The 23425-nt window shown below is 51.3% G+C and overlaps 2 protein-coding genes across 2 annotated transcripts in view; one reads left to right on the top strand and one right to left on the bottom strand.

The window, feature by feature from the left end:
- LOC117887100 (zinc finger protein 208-like) overlaps positions 1-23425 on the bottom strand; it is an 882934-nt gene that overhangs the window by 300108 nt on the left and 559401 nt on the right. The window lies entirely within an intron of this gene.
- Positions 7053-23425, top strand: part of LOC117887466 (zinc finger protein 135-like) — a 23578-nt gene continuing 7205 nt past the window's right edge. The window contains exons 1-4 of the mRNA XM_034790113.1: positions 7053-7996; positions 8475-8601; positions 11786-11899; positions 12225-14017. Of these exons, the coding sequence (XP_034646004.1) occupies positions 7973-7996; positions 8475-8601; positions 11786-11899; positions 12225-14017 (2058 nt within the window). The 5' untranslated portion in view covers positions 7053-7972. The remainder of the gene's footprint in view (positions 7997-8474; positions 8602-11785; positions 11900-12224; positions 14018-23425) is intronic.

Here is a 23425-nt window from a genome sequence, read left to right as displayed (position 1 = left end):
GGGATAGGGCAAGCCACTGGGCTGTGTCAGGCTCCTCGTCTTCCTCTGGACTCAGCGATCCAGGTCAGTCTGGCATCAGGGCTGGATAGGCCTGTAGCTATCCCCACCTTCCTTCTCAGTCCCCCCCCCCCCCCTCCAGTCCACTGATGGTGTCATCCATAGCCCTTTATAACATAAGGCAGTGGCTCTCAACCTTTCCCAACCACTGTACCCCTAGCAGGAGTCTGATTTGTCTTGCCTACCCCCAGGTTAATAATTACTCACTTACAAAATCAGACATAAAAATACAAAAGTGTCACAGCCACTGTTACTGGAAAAGTGCTGACTTTCTCATTTTTACCGTATAATTCTAAAAGAAATCAACTGGAATATAAATATTGTTCTTACATTTCAGTGTATGGTCTATAGAGCAGTCTAAACAAGTCAGTGTCTGTCTGAATTTTGAGTTTGTCCTGACTTCGCTAGTGCTTCTTATGCAGCCTGTTGTAAAACTAGGCAGATATCTAGATGAGTTGATGAGCCTCCTGCAAGAGGGCTGTGTACCCCTAGGGGTGCGTGTGCCCCTGGTTGAGAACCACTGATTTAAGGAGGGCTTCTCCCGACGTTCACAGGATATTTCCGGTCTCTCTCATTATTTGGCTCTGTTATTGATGAAAGTTTTAGCCTCATTGCAGAGAAAGAAAGCACAACTAGCATCCTTCCCATCAGCGAACAATCTGCGCACGGCAGAAAGAAGCCCACAACTGCTTGGCAACTGGGATTTAGCCTCAGAATGATCACCCCGTGTGTGGGATTCATTAAATTCCCTCTCCAGGTCCCCTTTCGTTCCCGGCCCTCGGGAGTCTGATTTAGGATTCAAGAAATCCGAGCGTGGTTCCTAAGCGTGGCAAGAGAAGAACCGCTGTGGAATACGACCAGTCTGGGAGGGGGAGGGATAGAACGGGGAGAGGATGAATGCTCCAACACTGGGACAGACGCCATGGTGTCGAAGGAGGACCGTGATGCTGAGGCAGAAGGAAGGAATCCCCCAGACTCACCCCCATCAGGCTCAAATAAACCAGAGGTTGAAATAGCACCCTTTACTCTCCCTGCTCCAGCTCTTTTAGACTCTGTTGTATTCTGTTTTTACGAACAAGAATGGGCAGAGAAAATAAATGTCCTTCAGCACAACCCCAGCTCAACGGGACAATAATCAGGGATGAGACAATCTACCCCCAAGGGGAAATTTAGCATCTGTAACATTCACTCTGCTGCGGGGGGGTGGGGGGGGGGGGGAGAGCAGACTAAATGAGATGCTCAGGGTTGATCTGGACTAGGAAAAGGGGCGGACGTTCAGTCCGGGTCAGGGGGGAATGTGCCAGTTAACCCAACCACTTTTCCCAGTTGGGACAAACCCAGTTTCCTGCTGAAGCAGAGGTAGGATCCCCAGGCCTCTGGGCCTCTCACCAAAGGCCCTGTGGGAATCAGTCCCTCTCAGTGGTGCTGTCTGAATGCAGAGGGACAGGGAGAAAGGACAGAGGGGGTGAGTGATAAGGGTCTTATCTGTGATCCCCAAACGTTCAATAACCCCAGCACCCTGCTCCTTCTGATTCCCAGCCCCACCCATTCAATCCCGCAGTTCTCTGCCCAACATCTCCCCCTCCTGGTCCCTTATTATTTAATCCCTCAGAGCCCAGCACTCTGGGGGATTCAGGGAGACGAGGAGTTACCAGCCCCCAGGGACACTCCCCCACAGGGAACAGCCCCAGGTCAATGGGGGAGCCCAGCCCAGGAGCTGGTGGAAGATGGGGACAGGTGTCTAGAGTGAAGGTGGGGCCTGGCCCAAGTGTCCTTCTCATCTCCATGGCAGGGGGATCCCGGCTGGGAGGGGAAGGGAGAGGGGGGAACTTCAGCCAGGCAGAGGGAGTGTCTGGAGGAGTTTCTCTCTCTCCCTTCCCATACCTGTGACCCATCAGCTCAGTAGCTAGGGCTGCAGCAGGGAGGAGAGGCTGATGGGGGCTTCTCCTCTGCCTGGGGTTGGAAACAAGGACCCCCAGCGCCTTAATGCCCTATTTGGTTGCATGGGGCAGTTCTGCCCTCTGTGGTCTTAGTCTCTCTGACTCAAGCAGATCTTGCTGCACCAGTTATGGTCGGGTCTCAGTTTCAAGTTTTCCTCTGCAAACATGAGGGCTAGAAACTTACTCCAGGGTGGCTTTATGTAATTAGTTATTTTATTTATGAAAAGCAAAGTGCTGATCTAACCAGGTGGGTCCAGGAGGTGGGGCCTTATTGTCTTCTCTACTTTTCCGATTCCCTGATTTTGACTCCTTTTCTTGAAATCTGCTGTAGATAAAGTTTCACTCCTTTAAATTATCTTAAAATTTTGTTTTGATTCCTCTAAGCACTTCGTCATTAACGTTGTTAACATCGTGTGGATGGATGTTATTGTGCTAGAGAATTTATATTTTTAATAGCAAATAATCATGGGAAATATTAGTAGTTGCTAGTAGCTTCAGCAAAGAGATTTCACAGTGTTTCTAGTGTAACATTTCCTGTTTGTAGTGCAATCTTGTAACTGGCAGTTTTCAGTTCAAATTTTTTTTTTTTTTTTTTTATAATGTTCATTCTTTGGGATCTTTTGAGTTCAAGGCTGACTGATTTCCTGGATTGGTGTCAAAACTGCTTCAGTTTCCTTTGATCCACCAATGGGGATTGCCTTAATCCCCTGTTATTTTCCATTGTGCTTTTTCACATGTCACCTTGTGTGTCAAACTTGGTTCTCCAATGTTCACCAAAGGCCAGAATTTTAAAAGTTGACGGCCCCTACACCCTTTTAAAAATCCCACAAGGAGCGTAAATTCTCTTAAAAATCTGTCCCTTAGGGCATTTGTATAAAATCCTTCCCCAAAGGAAATTTCCACTATATTTTTTACTAAACATACAACCCCAAGATGGATTGAGAGTCACAAGAACTGAAAACTCATGAGTTATGCTCCCCCAAAGTCATGAAATTAAAACAGCGGTTCTCAAACTTTTTTACTGGTGACCCCTCTCACATAGCAAGCCTCTGAGTGCGACCCCCCTAATAAATTAAAAACACTTTTTTATATAAAAACACCATTATAAATGCTGGAGGCAAAACGCGGTTTGGGGTGGAGGCTGACAGTTCATGAACCCCCATGTAATAACCTCGCGACCCCCTCAGGGGTCCCGAGCCCCAGTTCGAGAACCCCTGAATTAAAATAGATAAATAAATGCATTTTTCATTCCTTTTGTTTGCCTGTCCGTTTCTGCATCTTTAGGGTGCATTCATACTTTTGCTGTTCTCCCAAAGGATCCGTATATCTAAAATGGTTGTAACATTCAATGCCATTTTGCACTTCCAGTAACATGTGATCTCTCCCCTTTTGTAATTACTCATTTCTGTGAATAATCCCCCATCCTGCACACACCGAAGTACACGCCTTACTCTTCTATAACTTCATTTATTGCAGATATAGATGGCAATCTTTCTACTGATTTCTTTGTACTTCCAATTGTCTGTTTTAATTTCATAGCCTTGTATGTGTGCTGCCTAGTTTGCTATGATACGTTTCAGGGATGTTCACCAAGTTTACTGATTTGTACAGCTGATATCAAAGATGTTTTGACTTTTAAAAAAAATTCTGTTTCTCTTCAGGGAGGGCGGAATAGTGCTGACCTCACTTAGTTTCCCTTTGGTGAAACCAAAGTGCCTTGCCTCCATTATGGTTTTGCAGTGGGATAGCTAATGTGTAATAGTTAAAAACACCCATTGTCTTAGCACTGCAGATACAGTGACTATAATGTTGACTCTGACATTAAATGGGTTTGCAGGCTGAAAACTCTGATGCGGATCGTGTGGCTACTGCTCCTGCTCCTTTGCCAGGGGTTGCATCTGAATGTCTGCACCCGTTTGTGTGGGTGTCCTGGAAAACCAGTTAAAGCATTTAAAACTAAAGGAATTAGTGGGGGCTCCCCCCTCTCAATTTCCCGTATTCTCTTCCTTTTACTTATTCATGGCTTGTCTACATGGTGTGACGCTACAGGTGTGAAGTTAATGCAAATAACTTACAGATGTTCTCATTGAGAAGTAAGGTGGCCTTAATTTCGACAGTGGCACTCAGGGCAACCACAGAAGATTTCAGGCGTCCTTCCCCCAAATACTATTAATTACCGGCCCTTTCACCTCTCTTGAACATTCTTAAATTTTGTATCGTCCAGGTGTAACCCACATTCGATTTTTCAAGTCCAAAGAGAAGGAGCGAAGCAGTGGGGGCGCTCATCTCATCTTCCCTGAGTGTTGCGCTCTGTAGAAAAGCCATTAGGATATTTTACAGGTGTCAGTTTTGGCCTGACAGAATTTCATTAAATGGGTTAAGGCTGAAATTCAAGGTGCTCTCGCTCCTGCAGAGGACAGGACGTCTTTCATGAGCAGGAGAATGGAGGCCGGATAGTGTCATGGCAGATCCTGCTGTGCTTGTGTTGGCCTGACTGTACCATGATCCCCTTTATAAGCAACATAGACAAAATGGGGGCACTCTTGTCCCATGGGAATGAGCCAATTGATCCACATATCACCTACAAGTCTGTTACCCTGCTTACACTATGGTGGTTAGATTAGTGAGCCCACGACTGCGATGTTCACCAAGGTGTGAGGACACACCCTGCCAGGAGTAGCAAAAGTATTTTCAGCTCACATCAAACATTGTGATATGTCTCGGCACATGTGCAGAGCACGGGGCTAATCTGGCTCAGACGCATCCAGAAATAGGGTGCGGCGGCAGTTACTAGACATGCTCTGTGTTTGTTTCCGAAGCTGTATCGGATATTTTCATTGTAGGCAAACCACCTGGCGTGGCCACTCCCTGTTTTTTTTCAAGGTAGAATTTCCCTAAGGAGCCCCAGGCCTGGGTTACACTGGGGGTTGAACTAAGATACGCAACTTCAGCTACGCGAAGTTGAAGTATCTTAGTTTGACTTACCTGTCGTCTTCACGGCAGCAAGTCGACCACCACGGCTCCCCCATCAACTCCGCTTACTCCTCCTGCCAAGGTGGACTACAGGCGTTGATTTGGGGATCAATTTCTAGACGAGACGCAATAAATCGATCCCCGATACATCGAACACTACCTGCCGATCCGGCGGGTAGTACAGACGTACTCTTAGTTTCTGCCTCTGAGCATGAGCCCTGCTGCCTTCCTCTGGGCAGCTGGATACCTGGCTCCCATGTAAGCCCCAGAGTGATTCAGGGACAAAGGAGAGGACAGGCAGGTGAATGACTGACTCTCTTGCCTTCAGGGCACAATCCGATAAGTGTGCTCAGAGACTCACTATCTGGATCGGGTCCCATTCAAACTCTGGCTGGAAAAGGAGGCCACAGTGTTGCTATCCAACTTCTAGCCCAGTGGTTAGCGCACTGGCCTGGGATGTGAGAGACCCAGGTTCAATTCCTGCCTCAGAGAGAGACGGAGACAGGGTTTGAGTGGGGGTCTCCGACATCTCAGGCAAGTGTGGTAACCATGGGGTTAAAAGTGATAAGGTGGAACCCTTCTCCTCTGGCTGTTTTGTGCGGTGTGCGGCACCTGCCTAGCTCCTTCTCACAAGGAACAGCTTAGGCACTTGAGCTGCCGGACTGCAGGAGCAGGGTTCCCATTCCTGGATCACTAGGCACCTCCCTGCAGCGGGGACTTAGGTACCAAACTCCATGAGATAGGCAGGGTTTAGGACACAGCCCCGTGGTTGGCATCTCCCGTTGGTTAGCTTAGGCCAGTGCCCCCAAACTGTGGGGCGTGCCCCACTGTGTGGCTGGACCCAGGCCACCCCACAGCGGGCAGGGAGGGAGCGCCACCTAGCCATGGCCCCACCCCCAATCGTGGTTCCTGCCCCTGGCCACAGCTCCACTCCCAGCCCCTGACGCAGATCCTTTCCCTGGCTGTGGCCCCAGCCTCAGCTTCCTTACCCCGTCCTGGTTCCCCCTCCCGCCCCCCAGGAGCCACGGGCCCAGACAAGAGTAAGGAGGGGGGCATGACCCTGAAAAGTTTGGGGACCACTGACTTAGACGATTCCTTGCCTAGCGGGCTGACTTTTTCGGATGCCATTCTAAGGTGCCCATCTCTCCCTAGTCACTGTATAGGGAGCCTAGGCACCTAACTCCGCTTTGTGGATTGCAGGGATGTTCCTGTGACTTTCTAGGTGTTTAACAGTTAGGCACTGTGACACTCAGCATCACAACGCCTCAGTCCCTTCGTGAGTCTAGCCCAGAGGCCTGTCCCTCACTGCTGAGAGAGGTGGGCTTTGTTCTTTGCTTTGGGGTAAGTAAGGAGCAGGCGCGATGCTGCGGTACAAACGCAGTGAGGACAAGGCACTTGGACTTTAGCAGTGAGGAAAAGGCCTGAGAAAACAGCTGGGAAAGAAGATCAGAGAGGAACGTGTTAACATGCATGAGCCAAAGTGTGACAGTGACAATTGGGGGATGAGTCAGTCTAAGGGACAAAGACAGATTTTCTGCCTAATGGCTTGTGTTTACTAGGAATTCCTAAGTATTCCAAAGACTGTCCAGAATGCGTTACACCATTCACAGTGTTTTGTGTGCATTACATGTTTGTTCACTATAGAACATCTGTGACCTGGTTGGTGGCTGGAGCCAGGGTGCAGGGGGACTCCCTGTGCTGCAGACGTGCTGCGGCTAGCGGGGGGGAGATAGAGAAGGAGGGCGGCCAGGGTTTCGGCAGGGTGCTGCCACGCGGCCCCGACTGCCGTGCCGCCTGCCGGGAGGGCTCTGTGCCGCTCCAGTCGGCGGGGAGGGAAGGGCGCGGGCTGCCCTGCTGGGCTTGCTACAGACCTGGCACCGGCTGGGGCAGACGGATGCACAGCCCGCTCCCAGCAGGGCGCTCCCTTCCTCCGCGCCGCCGCTCCCTACAGGGCGGCCGAATCGGCGAACAAAAAAAAAGCGGCCGTGCTGCCCTAGGATTGGGCGGAATGCCGCCCCGGGGAATCTGCCGCCCCAAGCACGAGCTTGCTCGGCTGGTGCCTGGAGCTGGCCCTGACTGTGGTGGGGTGAGACCTTCATTAAAGCCCTCTCTGTGCCCAGCCCAGGTAGGGACAGGCTCCAGTGGCTGGAAGCAGGCCCCTTAGGGCAGCCCTGGGCTCTGCCGACACCAGCCCCTGAGCCGGAGCCTGCAGGTGTTGGGGAGAGACCCGGCTGGGGCCGGGCAGTAAAGTGACTACACAAGCGCTCCCTCCTTGCCCCCTCTCTGCTCCCTGGTGTCTGTGAGTCCCAGAGCTGCTGCCCTCACAGACACACCCAACTCACACTCCTGTGAGCAGTGGCAGCCGCTGATCTAATGAGAGCAAATGCCCATGGGAACAGGAGAGTAATCAGTTCTCCGGGGCAGAGGGCAGGGGAGAGAGGGAAGGTGATAGAAACAGAGACTGACCAGACTGGAAGGGGCAGCAGGAGCAGGAAGTGGGTGGGAGGTTCCCAACTCCTAGCCCTGCCCGGATCTATTCCCTGCACCCTCTGGGAAGACTGACTCTCCTGGGAACAAGGGGAGGAGCTGACAGAGCAAAAGCCAGTTCCTGTCCCAGCCGAGTTCCTGCGCTGCTGGGGGGATGTGCTCCCCTTGGGGCCAATGTCAGGGGGATCCCCAAAAGTGGCTCCTTTGATTCTGCTCTTTTTCCAGAATTCAGCTCAGAGATGCTATTATGGGGAGAGTTTAAAAGTGTCCCCAGTAGGTTTAGTTCTGCTGGGAGAGGCCTGGCCTGGATGATAATAATCTAACAGTTTCTTCCCAGCGTGGCAGAGTCCAGCGCGTCTGTCTGCAGGGAGAGAGCCTGGGGGGAATTGGGGTGTGAAATGGACTCAAGCCCCTTCTGAAACCTCCCCAATCACCCCTCTCGCCCTGACAGGCTGAAGAATCGCATCCCGATTTTGCTCCAGATCGTCCCGTCTTCCAGGAGACAGGGAAGGGAAATGGCTGTGATGGAGCCAGCTCAGGTAGGGGATTTTCAGGGAGCTGCAGGGGAGGGGGGGTTGCTACAGATGGGGAGGGGCAGGAAACACACAGGGGGAGGCAGGGAGGGGACAGGGTGTGATAAACCTGCCCTGACACATTCAACCTGGGACCTGATTTTGTGAACAGGCCCGGTTTTGGTGGGGGACGGGGGACATTCCCTCTTTTCTGAACCAGGAAACGCCCCCCTGGGCAGGGCTGGGAACACTGACCAGACTCCCAGTGCTGGAGCCTGACCCCACTGGCCAGAGGCAGCTGTGAAATACCAAGGGAAGCTGTTGGGATTCCTGTTCCCTGCTCATCAGCCTGTGGCTGGCAGGCGTATGGTAAATGAGAAGACCCTGCCCACCTCCGTCTTCTGGGGGGGACAAGGAGCTCTCACCTTCACCCCACTCCCTGAAGCCTCCTGGCTGCTCTGAGGATGGGGGTGGGATTCTGTATCTCTGGTCTTTGGTGTTTCAGATGCCGGTGACCTTCGAGGAGGTGGCTGTGTATTTCACCCAGGGGCAGGGGGCTCTGCTGGACCCCACTCAGAGAGCCCTCTACAGGGACGTCATGCAGGAGAACTACGAGACGGTGACCTCGCTGGGTAAGGGGTTCCCGTCCCCTCGGTTATTAGAAGATGCAGGATCTGCATTTCTGAATCTACACAGGTTCTTCCCTAGTCAGTGAGGGAACAGCTTAATGGGACTAAATCAGGGGACCCAGATAATCTTCATCCAAGAATATTAAAGGAACTGGCACATGAAATTGCAAGCCCATTAGCAAGAGTTTTTAATGAATCTGTAAACTCAGGGGTTGTACCGTATGACTGGAGAATTGCTAACATAGTTCCTATTTTTAAGAAAGGAAAAAAACATGATCCGGGTAACTACAGGCCTGTTAGTTTGACATCTGTAGTATGCAAGGTCTTGGAAAAAATTTTGAAGGAGAAAGTACTTAGGGACATTGAGGTCAATAGTAATTGGGACAAAATACAGCATAGTTTTACAAAAGGTAGATCGTGCCAAACCAATCTGATCTCCTTCTTTGAGAAGGTAACAGACTTTTTAGACAAAGCAAACGCGGTGAATCTAATTTACCTCGATTTCAGTAAGACATTTGAGACGATTCCACATGGGGAATTATTAGCTAAATTGGAAAAGATGGGGATCAATATGAAAATTGAAAGGTGGATAAGGAACTGGTTAAAGGGAAGACTACAACAGGTCATACTGAAAGGTGAACTGTCAGGCTGGAGGGAGGTTACTAGTGGAGTTCCTCAGGGATCGGTTTTGGGACCAAACTTATTTAATCTTTTTATTACTGACCTTGGCACAAACTGTGGGAGTGTGCTAATAAAGTTTGCGGATGACACGAAGCTGGGAGGTATTGCCAATACCGAGAAGGACCGGGATATCATATAGGAAGATCTGGATAACCTTGTAAACTGGAGTAATAGTAATAGGGTGAAATTTAATAGTGAACAGTGCAAGGTCATGCATTTAGGGATTAATAACAAGAATTTTTGTTATAAACTCGGGACTCATCAGTTGGAAGTAACAGAGGAGGAGAAGGACCTCGGAGTATTGGTTGATCATGGGAGGGCTATGAGCCGCCAATGTGATATGGCCGTGAAAAAAGCTAATGCGGTCTTGGGATGCATCAGGCGAGATATTTCCAGTAAAGATAAGGAGGTGTTAGTACCATTATACAAAGCACTGGTGAGACCTCATCTGGAATACTGTGTGCAGTTTTGGTCTCCCATGTTTAAGAAAGATGAATTCAAACTGCAACAGGTACAAAGAAGGGCTACTAGGATGATCCGAGGAATGGAAAACCTGTCTTATGAAAGGAGATTCAAAGAGCTTAGCTTGTTTAGCCTAACCAAAAGAAGGCTGAGGGGTGATATGATTGCTCTCTATAAATATATCAGAAGGATAAATACCAGGGAGGGAGAGGAATTATTTAAGCTTAGTACCAATGTGGACACAAGAACAAATGGATATAAACTGGCCATCAGGAAGTTTAGACTTGAAATTAGATGAAGGTTTCTAACCATCAGAGGAGTGAAGTTCTGGAAACGCCTTCCAAGGGGAGCAGTGGGGGCAAAAGACATATCTGGCTTCAAGACTAAGCTTGATAAGTTTATGGAGGGCATGATATGATGGGATAGCCTCATTTTGGCAATTAATTGGTGTTTGACTATTAGCAGTAAATATGTCCAGTGGTCTGTGATGGGACACTAGATAGGGTGGGATCTGAGTTACTACGGCGAATTCTTTCCTGGGTGTCTGGCTGGTGAGTCTTGCCCACATGCTCAGGGTTTAACTGATTGCCATATTTGGGGTCGGGAAGGAATTTTCCTCCAGGGCAGATTGGCAGAGGCCCTGGAGGTTTTTCATCTTCCTCTGCAGCAAGGGGCACGGGTCACTTGCTGGAGGATTCTCTGAACCTTGAAGTCTTGAAACCATGATTTGAGGACGTCAGTAGCTCAGACATAGGTTAGGGGTTTGTTACAGGAGTGGGTGGGTGAGATTCTGTGGCCTGCGTTGTGCAGGAGGTCAGATTAGACGATCATAATGGTCCCTTCTGACCTTAAAGTCTATGACTCTATGGAGGGGATTGGGGTCTATAATGCACAGTTGCCATGTGAGAGAGACTTGCATCTCCATACCCCCTCCAATGGAACCAGCCTAATGGACCAGCTAAACCAGAGGTGGGCAAACTTTTTGACCTGAGGGCCACATCGGGTTTCCGAAATTGTATGGAAGGCTGGTTAGGGGAGGCTGTGCCTCCCCAAACAGCCAGGCATGGCCCAGCCCCCCCCCCATCCGACCCCCTCCCGCTTCTCGCCCCCTGATGGCCCCCCAGGGACTCCTGCCCCATCCAACCCGCCCTGTCTCCTGACTGCCCCCGGCCGCCCCATCCAACCCCTCCTCTCATTCCTGACTGCCCCCCCCCGGGACGCCTGCTCCCATTCAACCCCCCTGTTCCCCGCCCTCTGACCGCCACGACCCCTATCCACATCCCCACCCCCTGATCACCACCCCAAACTCCCCTGTTCTCTATCCAACCTCCCCACTCCCTACCCCCTTACCATGCTGCCTGGAGCACCAGGACAGGTAGCCGTGCCGCCCGACTGGAGCCGCGCAGCACAGGGCACCGGGTCAGGCCCCGGCTCTGCAGCTGCGCTGCCGTCAAGAGCTCGCAGCCCCGCCCCCTAGAGCATTGCGCCGGTGGCACAGTGAGCTGAGGCTTAGGGGGAGAGGGAACAGCAGGGGAGGGGCCATGGGCCAATCTCCCGGGCCAGGAGCTCAGGGGCCGGGCAGGAGGGTCCTCTGGGCTGAGTGTAGCCCATGGGCCGTAGTTTGCCCACCTCTGTGCTAAACCCTCCAGTTTTCAAAGGGGGAGAAGCCATGTATTGTCCTGTCTGTGTTGTTTCTCATTCGCACACAGAATCCCCGGTCACCTCCCTCCTTGGGAATAGCTCCAGCCATGGGGAGGGTTCTGGGCTCTGCAGGTTTAGAAATAGGCAGGGGTTTAACATTAGAGCTGAGTGTGCGTCAGCAAGGCCCCCAGAGTGCACAGATCCTGGGAACTCCTAGTGAGGGCGTCGCAATTCTCCCCAGATGTCTGCCTCTCCCAAGGGGGCTCTGTGACCAGGTTCCCGTCCTCTTGGATTGCACGATCCCCCAGCACAGCCACAGGTTCGGCTCACAGAATGCCTTTTATGACAGACGCTCTCAATCCTCCATGCACCCTGATCTGGTCTGATTTCATCCCCTGTGCAGGATTTCCCCTTCCCAAACCTGAGCTGATCGCCCAGCTGGAACGAGGGGAAGAGCCGTGGGTGCCCGATCTCCAGGCCTGCGAGGAAAGAGAGATCCCGAGAGGCGCCCGCACAGGTGAGGCCTGACCCAGAAACCATCTGGTGAAGGAAGGAAGAAGTAGAGAATCCCAAAAATGTGGTGTGAGCAAGTGCCCTCAGTTCTTCCTTATCTCAGCCAGGGCAGGGCTGTAGTCAGCAGATATCATTCACGGCTTTCCATCCTTCCTGTTAGCTGCAGGAGTTTCCTTCCCAACTTTTCTTCTCTGTGAATGTTTGGGTGGGATGTGGAGGCAGAATCCAATTGTTCAGTCTTCACAGCGTTAGCATGTTGGGTTTTCCCTCTGTGCTATTCCTCTTTCTCCCCAGCACAATGACTCCTGTCTGGATTGTGTCTCTCCCAGCAGGTGCTGAGCGAGGGAGTGAGAACGAGGAGGGGAATCATCATGAGGAAGTGGAACCACAGGGGACCTTTGTGGGAAGAGCTGAAGGGAATTTTTCCCAGTGCTTGGAAGAGGGAGAAGCCTGGGGAAATTGGCACAGATCAGAAAGGCTGATGGGAAACCGCCCGAGGAAGAAAGTGGATGAATCTGTTATCTATAGGGGAGGAAACAAGGATCCCACAGCCCAGCAGACAAATCCCAAGGAAGAAAAACCCTACCACTGCCTCCAGTGTGGGAAAGGATTCATTCTGAGATCACAGCTGGTTACACATCAAACAATCCATAACAGCTCAGACTTTAATACCCATGGGAGAATCGATACAGGAGAGAGACGCTATCAATGCCTTGAGTGTGGGAAATGTTTTAATTGGATGTCAGCACTTATTACACATCAGGCAACCCACATGGGAGAGAGACCCCATAAGTGCTTGGAGTGTGGGAAAAGCTTCAGTAACAGCTCAAATCTTACTAAACATCGGAGAATCCACATGGGAGACAGACCCTATAAATGCCTCGAGTGTGGGAACTGTTTCAGTCAGAAGACCACCCTCATTATGCATCAGAAAACCCACACAGGAGAGAAACCCCATAAGTGCTTGGACTGTGGGAAAAGTTTCACACAGAGATCAGCCCTGAGTACACATCAGACAATCCACACAGGAGAGAGACCCTATAAGTGCCTCGACTGTGGGAAAAGTTTCATTCAGCGCTCACACCTTCTTCGACATCTGAGAATTCATACTGGGAATAAACCTCATAAATGCCTCCACTGTGGGAAAAGTTTCATTCAGAGAACAAACCTTATTTCCCATCAGACAATCCACACAGGAGAGAAGCCCTATAAATGCTTGGAATGTGGGAAAAGCTTCAAGAACAGCTCCTACCTCACTAAACATCGGACAATCCACACGGGAGACAGTCCCTATAAATGCCTCCTCTGTGGGAAAAGTTTTGTTCTCAGTTCCGACCTGATTGTGCATCAGAGAATTCACACAGGAGAGAAGCCCTACGTATGCTTGGACTGTGGGAAAAGCTTCAAGAACAACTCCTACCTTACTAAACATCGGAGAATGCACACAGGAGAGAGACCTTATAAATGCCTCGATTGTGGGAAGTGTTTCAGTCAGAAATCATCCCTTAGTACCCATCAGACAATCCACACTGGAGAGAGACCCAATAAATGCTTGGACTGTGGGAAAAGTTTCACCCAGCGATCAGCCCTTGTTATACATCAAAGAATCCACACAGGAGAGAGACCCCATAACTGCTTGGACTGTGGGAAAAGTTTCACGCACAGATCAGCCCTCCTTAGACATCAGGCCATCCACACAGGAGAGAGACCCCATGAGTGCGTGGAATGTGGGAAACGTTTCATTCAGAGATCAACCCTTATTAGACATCAGGCAGTCCACACAGGAGAGAGACCCCATGGGTGCTTGGACTGTGGCAAATGTTTCACCAACAGATCATCCCTTATTAGGCATCAGGCAATCCACACAGGCGAGAGACCGCATAAGTGCTTGGACTGTGGGAACAGTTTCATTCAGAGATCAAACCTTATTATACATCAGAGAATCCACACGGGCTATAAACCTCATAAATGCCTGGCCTGTGGGAAAAGTTTCAGGAAGAGCTCATACCTTACTAAACATCTAAGAACTCACAAAGGCCTGGGAGACCCACGGAACAGCTTGATTATGGAAAAAGATTCAATCCGAGCTCAGACATCAGTGATCCACAAAACTGAGAGACCTTGAACATGGGGGAAGCTTCATTTGGTGCTCCCGGAGTATCGGGCATCAGCAAATCCGCACAGGAAAGAAACCGCTGAGATGTTCTCAGCATGGAAAATGCTCCAAGTGGAACTAACACCACAATGGACATCAGAGACTCCTCCGCACAGCAGGGAAATTCTCTCAGGGCCCTGACTAGGGCTGGTCATGGTGACAAACCCATTTCCTCGTTCTCACACACATCGGGGTATTTGGCTCCCAAGGATCCAGCTGCCCATCGCTGGGGTGAGGATCCAACAACAGTTGAGCATCAGCTGGTCAGTGACCCTCTGGCTCTGCCTGGTCTCAGCAAACCCCAGGCAGAGGAGGAGAAGCCCCGATCAGCCCCTCCCCCCTGCTGCAGCCCTGGCTGCTGAGCTGATGGGCCACAGGTCGGGGAAGGGAGAGAGAGAAACTCCTCCAGATGCTCCCTCTGCCAGGCTGAAGTTCCCCCTTCTCCCTTCCTCTCCCAGCCGGGATCTCCCTGCCTTGGAGATGAGGAGAAGGACACTTGGGCCAGGCCCCACCTTCACTCTACACACCTGTCCCTATCCCCCATCTTCTACCAGCCCCTGGGCTGGGCTCCCCCACTGACCTGGAGCTGTTCCCTGCAGGGGGAGTGTCCCTGGGGGCTGGTAACTCCTCCGCTTCCCGAATCCCCCAAATAGCTGGGCTCTGGGGGATCAAATATTGAGGGACCAGGGTGATGGGTTATGGGGAGGAAACTGGGGATTGAATGGTTGGGGCTGGGGGAGCTGGGAAACAGGGAGCTGGGTACTGGGGATAGCGAATGTTTGGGGATGATGGGATAAGAGGCGAGGGAGAGCACAGGGGTAGAGAGGTGCTGCCTCTCCTCACTCACCCCCTCTGCCCCTTCCTCCTGCCCCCTCTGGGGCTGATTCCCACAAGGACCCTTTGTGGAAGGCCCCGAGATCCCACCTCTGCCTCCGCAGCATCAGCCTCCAAGGGTCTGTCTATGGTAGAAAATGTGGTCGGGATCAGCCAGAGCATCTCTATGACCCTGCACCAGGTTTCGTGGTGTAAACTGTGAGACTCGGGCAAACCAAGTGCCAGCTCATGCTGGAGCCCAAGGCCAGTTCACTCGTGTATTAGGATAGATTAAAGAGATTGTGAAATGTATAAAGGTACGTCTATACTTACCCGCTGGTTTGGCGGCAAGCAATCGAACTTCTGGGTTCGATTTATCGCGTCTTGTCTGGACGCGATAAATCGAACCCAGAAGTGCTCGCCGTCAACTCCGGTACTCCTGCTCGGTGAGAGGAGTACACGGAGTCGACGGGGGAGCCTGCCTGCCGCGTCTGGACCGCGGTAAGTTCGAACTAAGGTACGTCGACTTCAGCTACGTTATTCACGTAGCTGAAGTTGCGTATCTTAGTTCGAATTGGGGGCTTAGTGTAGACCAGCCCTAAGAGTGTATTTGGTGTTTAAACTTCATGAAAAGTAATGGGATGTTCCTCGCATTGTTTTCACTTAACTATATCTCGTTCTAATGTAGTAGCAAATATTTGCATTGTGTATACCCCCGTCACTAAATAACCCATCCAACGAGGAAGAAGCCCTGTGGAATGCAAATGAACTTTAACAGAAAAGAGCTAATTTCAAAGCAAGTGGGCGTTGTGTGTTATGCCCGGAGGTCAAAGACTCAAAACTCATTCCTCACTCTGTCATTAAAGAGCCAACGTCGGTAGTGACCCTGTCAGTTTGTTTTCCGTGAGAAGAAGCTATAAGTATGGATTCAAAGAAAAATCCTGGATCTCTGGACTGTTTGGACTCTTACAGAGAAGAATACCACATACAAAGCTGTGACCCCCAGGGACAATCTGAGTACCCTGAAAAGACTTTTGGGAAACTGTCAGTTTATGACATCACTGCCACCCTTTGGAATAACAAACTGTGACTCACCTGGGCATACATCTTACCTGCTTTAACCTCTCAATAACTCTCACTTCCTTTTCTTAGCTAATGATCCTTTAGTTAATTTACTATAGAATTGGCTACCAGCATTGTCTTTGGTGTAAGATCTAGGGTACCAATTGCTCTGGGGTAAGTGACTGATCTCTTGGGACTGGAAGCGATGTGATGTGATTTTTGGTGTAAGTGACCTTTTATCACAAAGTCCAGTTTGGCTGGCTGGCAAGACAGATTGGAGAGTCTAAGGGGACTGTGCGTCTAGGGTAAGACTGGGATAGTGATCCAGGAGTTCACATTTGTTACTGGCCTGGTGAAATCTAATTACAGAACGAACCAGCAGCTTGGGGCGTCTGCCTGGATTGCTGTCAATCTGCCCGGAGGTCGGCACGCCCAGTTGTGAACCACTCCAGACAGTGTGACAAACTCACCTGGAGCATCTTATCTATTCAGATCCCCGCCATTAACAGAGTGATCGTTAGTCACTGAATCCCCCCGTGGGGCTGGATCATCTCATTCCCAGATAGTCTCACATTATTCCAGGCCGCGCTGAAAAGCGTTGAGTGTTTGTACATTTTCCCCCTTATGGGCCAGAATTAAACAGACGCTAAAAGAATGGGAGCAGGGACAGTAAAATGTGGTGTTTTAGCTTCTGTGTGATTTCAGGGTGATGGGGTGAGTCCGAGGGATTCCCTCCTTCCCCCAGCACCATCACACTCCATTCTCCACACAGCAGCCTCTGTCCCAGCAATGCAAAGTTTTATCCTGTCCCCATTCTACCCCTCCCCTTCCCAAGGTGTCGCTTACCACCCTGTCCCTGGCTCTCCATGCCTAGGAATCCCTGCTTTGATGTCTATGATCCTAAGTCAGAGCCCTGAGGGCTGGAGAAGGAAGGGTTACAGACCTGGAAGGGAATTCAAATGAACCTCAAAGAACATTTTGACCTTTCTGATCTTATATCCACATTTGCATTTCTTGGTAAAATTGCTTCCAGTTTTTGTCTAGGCCAGTCCAGATGATTTGTAGATGGGAAGCTGGTTTGTGAGTTTTTGGTCTGTTATGATGATGCAAAAACTTTTGTAACTAACACAACGAGCTGTGGTCGTGGTCATGAGGTGAGAAGTAAAGCAGGTTTAGCACCTTTAGAAGAAAATGGGTACACTTACTTTCTGGATTTTGAGTCTTCAGATTCTCTGGAATTTCAATTTCTGAATGTGAAAGTGGTTTGTAGCTCACCCTGTACTGTGGGTTTTTTCTCTGTTCCCGAAGACCTTTTGGTCCCATAGAGTAACTCCTCACTTAGTCATCCTGATTAACGGTGTCTCGTTGTTACGTTGCTGATCAATTAGGGAACATGCTCATTTAAAGTTGCGCAATGCTCCCTTATAACGTTGTTTGGCAGCCGCCTGCTTTGTGCACTGCTTGCAGAAAGAGCAGCCCATTGCAGCTAGCTTGTGGGGGCTTGGAACCAGGGTGGGTCGGCAGCCCCCCATCAGCTCCCTGCTCCCCTAAGTTCCCCGTGCGGCAGCCGCCCAGCAGGCCATCAATTGCCGGCAGTTCAGCTGTCCACGCCCCCACGGCCATGTGCTGCTCCTGCCCTCTGCCTTGGAGCTGCTCCCCAAGACTTCTGCTTGCTGTGCAGGGGGTGGGGTGTTAAGGGGTGTCCCCCTCCCCCCTGCTCCTGCCCCCCCGCTTATCCCATCTCTATAGAGCAGGGGCGGGGACACTACAGGAGGGAGCTTGCTGGCAGCAGCTGCTGTCTCAACTTGCTGATCTACTTAAAAAGGCAATGTACTTAGAGTGGGGTCAGCATGCTTAAAGGGGCAATGCGCGTCTCTCTCTGACACACACGGTGTGTGTCTCTGTCTCTCTCTGCCATGCTGTCTCCCCTTCCTCCATTCGTGCTGCCTTGTAGAGTATGAGGCTACATTAGCAACAATGTGTTAACCCTTGAGGGCTCAGCCGAGTGCTAGTTCATCATTTAGCAGTAAGGCATTCCCTGGGAAATATCCCACCCTCTGACTCCACCACCTCAACCAAGCTTCACAATCATCATCACTGTGTACAGTATTAAACTGTTTATTTAAAACTTATACTGTGTATATGTGTGTGTGTGTGTGTGTATATATATAAAATATAGTCTTTTGTCTAGCAAAAAAAATTTCCCTGGATCCTAACCCCCCCATTTACATTAGTTCTTATGGGGAAATCTCCATATGGAATCTCCATCTCTGGAGATATTTAAGAGTAGGTTAGATAAATGTCTATCAGGGATGGTCTAGGCAGTATTTGGTCCTGCCATGCGGGCAGGGGACTGGACTCGATGACCTCTCGAGGTCCCTTCCAGTCATTGAATCTATGAAATTGGATTCGCTTAACATCGTTTCGCTTAAAGTCGCATTTTTCAGGAACAGAACTACAGTATTAAGTGAGGAGTTACTGTACTTGGATATTAGATTAGTGTGATGGGCTGTAGCTCAGATTTATGGAAGGCTTCATGGGGCAAATGTTCATTTGCCAGAACAGTCCTTTTCTATTTAATTTTGAGCTTTTTCTACCCCTTGTTGTGTGATTTCTTTTTCTTTGAACAATTGCAATGAACAAAGGCTGAGGGTGCGAGCTAGATTCACACTCCCAGAGGCAGACACTGAAATGGGGAAGTAGGTGACCGCCTGATCCCTGCGGTGATGTGAGACACAGTCAGGAGCAAAGGCACCAACTCTGTGGGTGCTCTGGAGCACCCATGGAAAAAAATTGGTGGGTGCTCTGCACCCACCGGCAGCTCCCCGTCCCGCCCTGCCCCCCCCACTCCAGCTTACTTCCGGCTCCGCGAGCGCGCTGCCGCCTCCTGCTTCTCCCCCCTCCCTCCCAGCACTTGCACCAAGAAACAGCTGATTCGCGGGACAGGGAGGGAGAGGGGAGGAGGGGGAAACAGCACACTGGGGGAAGAGGCGGGGCCAGGGCAGGGATTTGGGGAAGGGATCCAATGGGGCAGGGAGTGGGCGGAGTTAGGGCAGGGACTTCGGGGATGGGTTTGGAATGGGAGCGGGGAAAGGGTGAAGTCGGGGCAGGGAGGCGCGGGCACCCACTAGTGCTGGAGAAAGCTGGCGCCGATGGTCAGGAGGGGTAGAGGGTGGCAGATGGAGAGGAACAGAGCTGGGAAACGGCTGGTTCCACTTCCCCAGGAACATCCTGATGAGGATTCCCCTCCTCGTTCTCACTCCCTCGCTCAGCACCTGCTGGGAGAGAGACAATCCAGACAGGAGTCATTGTGCTGGGGAGAAAGAGGAATAGCACCGAGGGAAAACCCAACACGCTAACGCCGTGAACACTGTCGGGTCAAACCCTACCTGAATTGTATAATGTTGTCAATCCTGCCCAAGAGGAATGTTGTGAGGAGGGGGCAGCGTCTCCTGATTGCTGAGAGGACGAGGCTGGGCAGAGATGAGAAGGAGGCCAGGGATGTCAGGGGACCTGGGCAGCTTTGAAGCCAGGCAGACCCACAGTGTGGAAGACAGAGGGAGATAAGGACCATAGAGCCCAGCTGGTCACCCCCTCCCCATGTACCACTGTGTCATGTGTGGGGACGATAGCGACTGTCTCTGCCCCACCCACCCCACACTCATCCCTCTAACCTGAGCTCTTTGGAGTCCCTGCTCTCGGGGTGTTTGCTTTTGTGACTGTCTCCCAGCCCCTCTCATGGCTTCTCGGCACTTTTATCCCAATGTGTAGATGTTGCTGGTGCATGGGGGAGTTGGGTGCAGCAGTGGGCTGGGCTGGGACTGAACTGGGGTGGGCTGGAAGTGGGGAAAGGAGTCTGTCTTTTGCTTGTCGGTTTAAATAATAAAGTAGAATTTAGTTTCTCCCACTCCTAGTCTCCGTTGTGTTGCATGAAATGGCTGCCAACTGCAGAGGTAAGGTGAAAGGTTAAAGCAATGCAGACGTGGGCTAGGATGGAAATGCACAGTGAGGTCACCCGGCCAACCTCACCCCTGCCCTGTCACAGGCTCGTCAAACTCCCCTTAGAGATAAAAGTCTCTTAAATCTTGTACCCCGCTCCCTGACCCCAGTCAATAGCATAGCTGGGGAGGAGCGGGGGGAGCGGCCGCTCCCCCACTGAGCACAAACAGCGCCTTGTCAATTTCCTGGTGCCTTTGTACTCACCCGGGGGAATGATTGAAAACAGTGCTGTGGTGCTTTTATTTTACTCACCTGGCGGCGCTCCGGGTCTTCGGCAGCATTTCGGCGGCGGTACCTTCAGTGCCGGAGCGAGTGAAGGGCCCGCCGCCGAAGACCCGGAGCGCCGCCGGGTGAGTAAAAGCACCACAGCAGGTGGTGCCTTTTTTTTTTTATTGCTCCTCCTGTTCCCTCCACTGGCTGCACCACTGACCCCAGTACAAATCAGGACCAGTCTGACTGGGCTCCTGGGCTCAGCCCCCTCTCCCTCACCCAGGTGCGAGGCAGGAGTAATCCCACTGGAGTCACGTGACCTGTCTACACCAGTGTGAAGTTGTTGTGAGGGGCGAATCAGACCACTGGCCTCTAGGTCTGTTTGCAGGAGATACACTCACACGTTGTGCGATGGTGATTCTGATCCCTGAGCTGGACTTCAGCCCCTGTTCTCACAACCTCACCCCCTGCCTAATTCTAGCTCAGTCTCGTTGCAATCACTGGGGCCAGGGGCTGAAAGATTGTGGAAATGGGAGAGAATGTTTATAGCTGAAATCACACATGGGTGTTTTGAAAGGTTAATGTTAATGGGAGCTGCTTCGCTCTCCTGCTTGGATATGTTCTCTGGGATCCCGGGGACATAAAGGAGCAGGACTTACCATCTTGGCTGCGAATCCCCACTGCGACTATCTACACCAGCAGTTCTCAAACTATGGGGTGGACCTCCCACGGGAGGCGCGGCCTGTGTGTCTGGTGGGGGTTTTTAAGAGCACTGACTGTCAGCCCCAGGTGGCTGCAGCTCATGAAGGAGGGGTGTGCACATCTGGGAGGTGGGCATTAAAGGGACCTTCAGGCTCTCCTCCCTCCCCCCCACCCCAAAAAAAAAATCTCACCTGGAGGCAGCGGGGCTCCAGCTGTCAGACCCAGGTGGAGCAGCAGCACAGACGTAAGGTGGCAATGGGCTGATAAGTCTGCTGTGAATAGTAATATTGATGAATGTTACTTTTCACATGGCCACCCTTACTTCTGTGCTGCTCCTGGTGCTGCCTTCAGAGCTGGGTACCTGGCCAGCAGCCCCTGCTCTCCACTCTGCCTTCAGAGCTGGGTATCGGTGTATGTACTTATGAGGGTGGGGGTGTAAATGACAACAGACACAAAGAAGGGGACCCAATGAAATAAAGTGGAGAACCACTGGTCTACACTATTGTGGTCACCACTTTTACAAAATTATGATAAATCTTGCACAAAGTATGCCTTGTGAGGTATCCTATGAAAAGTCATCATCTGCTAAATATTATTGTCCTGTTAACGTGTGTGTATCAACATTGTGTATGGAGTTCTGAGATTTTGCTATATGTTTGTTACTGAAACATGCTGTAAATTTTGAAAATGTCCACAGACTAGCTCCTCAGAGCCAGGTGCTAAGTGGGCATTAATTACTTATCCAGCCATTCACCAGCACGGGGAGGAGTTGTGAACAAGAAATTTACAATTCACCTGAAGCATGGTTGGAAGCTTACGTGCGCCACAGACTGATTGTCACCTGCCCCTCAGCTGGGGGTAAACCTCAAAGAGGAGAGTGGTATAAAAACAGGGGAGAGTGGCCTCCATTTTTACCTCTCCTCCCCCTTCTTTACAGAAGGCAACAAGAAAGACAAGAGGCGCATTGGACTAGGGAGGGTGGACCACGGCTGGAAGGAAATCCAGCCTCAGTACTAAGAACTGTGAACTGCCTGCAACAGCGGGTGGGGTGAGAAAAGCTGTTTGCTTCACATCTTACAGAGCGTGCTAAAGTTTGGGATTTAAAATGGGTGTTTACCTTTCATTTTTGTTGTAACGAATGCGGACCTTTTACGTCTTTCTCACTTGTAACCACTTAAAATCTACCTTTGTCTAGTTAATAAACTTGTTTTGTCCAAACCGGTGTGTTTTCATTGAAGTGTTTGGGGAATTTCACTTCAGATAACAAGGTTGTTGCCTGATCAGCAGGGCTGAAAGTGAGACGGCACGAGCCAGTATGGCGTACCGATAAGAAGCTGGTACTGGCCCATAGGCAGACCACATTAGCTTTAACGTCCCTGTCCCTTTTGCCTCCCTCGTTGGTGGTCCTGCTGGTAGGGTCCATATCGGCAGGGCTGCCCCAATGGGGGGAAGGGGCAGCAATGGTAAAGCGCTGCCCGACGGGGCAGGGGGCAAAGGTAGCAACTGCCCTGGGGCCGGTGATTTAAAAGGGCCCAAGGCTCTGGCTACTGCATCAACAGCCGGAGCCCTGGGCCCTATAAATTGCCACTGGAGCCCTGGGCGGTGTGGGCCAGGCAATGTAGAAGGGCTGGCTAGGGGATGCTGACCCCTCCCAGCCCCACCTCTTCCTCCCAAGGCCCTGCCCCTTCCAGGGGCCAGAGTGGGCACTCATACCAGTAAGTCTTTGGAGTTACCTTCACTCCTGCTGATCAACATCCTTTGCAGGCTGGTGGCTGTCTGGGAAAAGAGCCTGGAGGCGTTTGTTGTTCACACAGGGCAGCAGTGTGAAAGATGCCCTGAGATGGAGAATTAAGCAGTTCAACAGTCCGCACGGGGGTATGTCTCACATCCACTGTCTCCTGGGACCCAGCATGGCACCATTGGGCTTTCATCAGCCTGATGCTGAAAGATGACCTGAGCAGAGCTAACCAGAGATGGGGAAGTAGCCGACATCCTCAACTCCACTGGCTTCCGCTAAATGCTGAACTCCCCCTCGGCTGTGAGACGTGGGGTTCTGCTATAACCCTTCCCCTCAGGCCTCATTTTCCTTCCCTACCTTACTTCTCCTCTTGCCTTCTGTCTCATAGAATACTAGGGTTGGAAGGGACCTCAGGAGGTCATCTAGTCCAACCCCCTACTCAAAGCAGGACCAATTCCCAGACACATTTTTGCCCCAGATCCCTAAATGGCCCCCTGAAGGATTGAACTGCACCACGCAGGGTTTAGCAGGCCAATGGTCAAACCACGGAGCTATCCCTCCCCCTACTCAGCCAGTCCACTCAACGCCACCTTTTGCACCATTCTGGTAGCCTGTGACTGGAGAGGCAGCTCAAAGCAAAGCGTTAACCAGCCTGATGCGACCAGCCACGGTGCCCCCTTTATGCTGAGAGAAGCTGCCCAAGCGGAGGCGAGGTGGGGCCCCCAGGGGGCAGGGTCTGGGGGCTGCAGCGCGGTGGGTTGATCGCTAGGACCCAGGAGCAGCTCGGAGGCGGCTCTGGGGGGAGCGATCGCTGGGCTCAGGCCCGGCAGCAGGAAGTGACTCGCAGCCGC

This window comes from Trachemys scripta, chromosome 14 (genome assembly GCF_013100865.1).
Source record: "Trachemys scripta elegans isolate TJP31775 chromosome 14, CAS_Tse_1.0, whole genome shotgun sequence".
Classification (NCBI taxonomy): Eukaryota; Metazoa; Chordata; order Testudines; family Emydidae; genus Trachemys; species Trachemys scripta.
The sequence above is the reverse complement of the archived record's forward strand: the minus strand, read 5'-3'. Positions and strand labels throughout refer to the sequence as shown.